The sequence below is a fragment of the Empidonax traillii genome, unplaced genomic scaffold, assembly GCF_003031625.1.
Source record: "Empidonax traillii isolate 1590-97213 ecotype Southwest subspecies unplaced genomic scaffold, ASM303162v1 scaffold4022:size10322, whole genome shotgun sequence".
Taxonomy (NCBI): domain Eukaryota; kingdom Metazoa; phylum Chordata; class Aves; order Passeriformes; family Tyrannidae; genus Empidonax; species Empidonax traillii.
In genome coordinates, this window is record NW_020959215.1 from 6,128 (window position 1) to 10,322 (window position 4,195).

Here is a 4,195-nt window from a genome sequence, read left to right on the forward strand (position 1 = left end):
CTGTCCCCCTGCCACTGCCTGTCCCTAGCTCTGTCCCTGTGCCCCTGTTCCACATCCTGACCCCCTGTCTGTCTGCCCATCCCCAACCCCATGGCTCTGCCCCTGTCCCACAGTCCCTGTCCCCCCTTCTGTCCCCCATTCACCTCCACCATCCATCTCTCTGTCTCCCTGTCCATCCATCTGTCCCTCTGTTCCCTTGTTCTGCCCCCACTCCCATCCCCAGCAGATCCCACCGCTCCATCCCCATCCTGCTGTCCCTCCATCTGTCCCCCCCTTCTGTCACCCTGTTTTCCCCCATGTACCCCTACAAACCCCATTCCTGTCCCTGCCCCCTCCATGTCCTGACCCAGAGCCTATCCCTGTCCAGCCCTGGGTTACCCCTGCCCTGCCCCCTGTTACCCCTTGTGACCCCAGGCTCCTGCAGAACTATCTCCAGGCCCAGAGCCTGTCCTTGTTGTGCTCTCTGTGCCCCCTGACCCCTGTGACCCCACGGCCCCTGTGACCCCCATGGCCCCTGTGACCCCAGGTGCCTGCAGAACTACATCCCGGCCCAGAGCCTGTCCCTGTCGTGCCCTGTGTGCCGCCAGACCTCGATCCTGCCCGAGCGGGGGGTCCCAGCACTGCCCAACAACTTCTTCATCACCAACCTGATGGAGGTGCTGCAGCGGGACCCCGACCCCCGTGGGGCCCCCCCTGCGCCCCTGCCCCCCTTGGGCGCCGCCACCGGGCAGCCCCTCTGCTGCCCCAACCACGAGGGAAAGGTGGGGTCTGGGGGGGCTGAGGGGCCTGCAATGGGCTATATGGGCTCGAGGGCTTGAGGGTGCAGGGGGGACTGGAGGTCTGCAGGAGCTGGAGGGGCTCAGGGGGTGTGGGATCTGGGGAGGGCTGGGGGGCCTGTGGGTAACGGGAGGGGCTGTGGGGATCTGTGGGGGTCAAAGAGGTCTGGGGGGCTGCAGGCCTTGGAGGGGGAGTCCAGGGTGGGCATGGGGGGGCTACAGTGGTCCAGGGAGTCTGGGGGACACTGTGGGAGCTGTGTGGGCTCAGGAGGGGGTTCAGGGGGCCTCAAGGCCCCATGGGCTGGGGCGGGGGGCAGCTGACGAGCACAGGTGTGGCAGGTGATGGAGTTCTACTGTGAGACCTGCGAGACAGCGATGTGCCGGGAGTGCACGGAGGGGGAGCGGCGGGAGCACCGGGACCACCACACGGTGCCACTGCGGGATGTGCTGGAGCAGCACAAGGCGGCCCTGCAGCACCAGCTCGATGCTGTGCGTGCCAGGTATGGGGACTGGGGAGTGCATGGGGATCCCACGGCCCCGCTCCCTCAGGCTGCAGTACCAGCTCGGTGTCACCACACATGGTACTGGGGGGAGGAAGGCTGTAAGGGACTGGGGCTGGTCCAGGGGGGTCTGGGGTCCCCTACCATCCTAGTCCTGCAACCTCCTGCAGCTAGCTGATGGTTGCTGGGAGTGCTGTGGAGGTCTTTGGGGGTTCAGGAGGTCCCCATATTCTCCCAGGCTCCCAGAGCTGGCAGCGGCAGTGAGGCTGGTAGCTGAGATCAGCTGGGGAAGCACTGTGGGGCTAGGGGTGCTGGAAGAGGGAGTTGGAGGTCTGGAGGCATTCAGGGGCTCCCCTTGTCCCCCCAGGCTCCCTCAGCTTGCAGCAGCTGTGGGGCTGGTGGCCGAGATCAGCCGGCAGCTGGGGCAGCGCCGTGCCGAGGCCGAGGCTGAGATTGGGAGCAGCTTCGAGGAGCTGGAGGCAGCTCTGCGGCAGCGACGGGAGGTGCTGCTGCGCGACCTGGAAGCCACCTGTGCTGCCAAGCAGCAGGTAATGCACCTGTCCCCATGTGCCCCTCCTCTGTGCTTCTGCACCCCTTGCCAGCCCTTCCTGGGAGGGTGTGCATGCCCCAGCCGTGCCCCAGTGCCGGTGGAACCACCAGTGCGGCAGTTGGGGTCCCAGTGCAGCACCAGAGCTGGGCTCGTGGCCACAGCTGGGGTGCAGGTGCAGGTGGGGGATGCAGGAGGGGCATTGATTGGGGGTACTGGGTGTGGTGGTCCTGCCCCAATGTTACAGAGCTGTGCCATGTCCAGAGGCGCTGGAGGTGCAGCTGGAGGTGCTGTGGCCGGGCCAGGGCTGGGGTGCAGACAGCGATGCAGGTGTGGGTGCTGGGTGTGGGTCCCACCTGCTATCACAGATGCTGTTCCCCCCCAGGTGCTGGAGGCGCAGCTGGAGGTGCTGCGGCAGGGCCAGGAGAGCATCCTGAGCAGCTGTGCGTTCACAGAGCAGGCGCTGCACCACGGCTCGGCCACAGAGGTGCTGCTGGTGCAGAAGCAGATGGGCGAGCGGCTGCGGGAGCTGGCGGCGCGGCCCTTCCCCGAGCACCCTCACGAGAACGCGCAGCTCGAGTTCCGCGCCGAGCCCGAGGGGCTGCGCCGCTCCATCCAGAACCTGGGCTCGCTGCTGACCACCAGCGCCACGGCGCACACCACGGTGGCCACGGGCGAGGGGCTGCGCCAGGCCGTGGTGGGCCAGCCCTGCTCGCTCAGCGTCACCACCAAGGACAAGGACGGGGCGCTGGTGCGCAGCGGCGGCGCCCGCCTGCGCTTCGCCGTGACGGGCCCCGACGGCGCCGCGGCCGAGGCCGAGGTGCAGGACAACCGCAACGGCACCTACGAGCTGGTGTACACGCCTCGCGCCGAGGGTGACTTCGTGCTGTCCATCCTGCTGTACGGGCAGCCCGTGCGCGGCTCCCCCTTCCGCGCCCGCGCCCTGCGCCCCGGCGACGTGCCCCCGTCCCCCGAGGAGGCCAAGCGCCGCGTCAAGTCCCCCGGCGGGGGGCACGTGCGGCAGAAAGCCCTGCGCCGCCCTGCCAGCATGTACGGCAGCGCCAAGCGCAAGGAGAACCCCATCGAGGACGAGCTCATCTTCCGTGTCGGTGAGCGGGTGGCTTGGGGGGGACCTTGGTGCTCACCAGGGTGGGGGGGGCTCATCAGGGTGGTGGGGAGCTCCTCAGGGCTCCCCACAGCAGGAGAACCTTCTCGGGGCTCCCCAGGACAAAGGGGACTCCCTAGGGTGGTAGGGCTCCCTACAGCAGCAGGGACTCCTCAGGGCTCCCCCAGGCTCCCTTGGGGGAGTCCCTAGTGTGGTGGAGGGCCCCAGAGGTGGCAGGGGTTCACTGGGATGGTGAGTGGTCTCCTGGGGCCCCCTGTGCCCCCCTGACCGGTGCTCTCAGGTAGCCGCGGCCGGGAGAAGGGCGAGTTCACAAACCTGCAGGGGATCTCCACGTCCAGCGCCGGTCGTATCGTCGTGGCTGACAGCAACAACCAGTGCGTGCAGGTACGGACCCCCCTGGGACTCCCAGACTTCCTTGGGACCCCCACTGACACTCTACTGACCCCTGCTGAATCCCCCCCTGCCCCTCTGACTCCAACAGCAGCAACCAATGCATGCAGACGTGGACCCCTGGGGTCCCCACTGACCTCCCCCAACACCCTCCTGGGTACCCCTGGATCCCCATGACCCCACTGGCCCCATCAGCAATAACCAATGTGTGCAGGTACAGGCCCACCTAGACCCACAAACTCCCCCAGGACACCCACTGACTCTCCTGGGACACCCCTGACCCTGCTGCCCCCCTAGGTGTTCAGTAATGAGGGGAAGTTCTGGCTGTGTTTTGGGGTGTGGGGGTGCTCCCCCTGACCCCCCCGGCCCTGCTGCTCCCCCAGGTCTTCAGTAACGAGGGGCAGTTTCGGCTGCGTTTCGGGGTGCGGGGGCGCTCCCCGGGGCAGCTCCAACGCCCCACCGGGGTCTCTGTGGACACCAATGGTGACATCATCGTGGCCGACTACGACAACCGCTGGGTCAGCGTGTTCTCACCTGAGGGCAAGTTCAAGGTGAGGGAAAAGGAAGCAGGGGGTCTGGGGGGGGTCTGTGGGGCTGTGTGTCCACAGCACTGCCCAGCCTGACCCCCTGCCTCCCCCAGACGAAGCTGGGTGCGGGGCGGCTGATGGGCCCCAAGGGCGTCGCCGTGGACCGCAACGGGCACATCATCGTGGTGGACAACAAGGCGTGCTGCGTCTTCATCTTCCAGCCCAACGGGAAGCTGGTGGCGCGTTTCGGCTCCCGCGGCACTGCCGAGCGCCAGTTCGCAGGTACCCCCCGGGCCCCTGGCTGCAGGGCCTTGGGCTCCCCAGGGACC

At 67.7% G+C, this 4,195-nt stretch overlaps 1 protein-coding gene across 1 annotated transcript; it reads left to right on the forward strand.

Moving 5' to 3' along the window:
* Window positions 1-372: 372 nt before the first annotated feature.
* Window positions 373-4,169, forward strand: LOC114072798 (tripartite motif-containing protein 3-like; the record flags this gene model as incomplete). Its single annotated transcript, XM_027910642.1, has 7 exons — window positions 373-761; window positions 1,116-1,276; window positions 1,644-1,824; window positions 2,209-2,932; window positions 3,230-3,333; window positions 3,723-3,890; window positions 3,980-4,169. Coding segments are annotated over exons 1-7 (1,639 nt in total), but the record flags the coding sequence as incomplete, so codon positions are not given.
* Window positions 4,170-4,195: the final 26 nt, after the last annotated feature.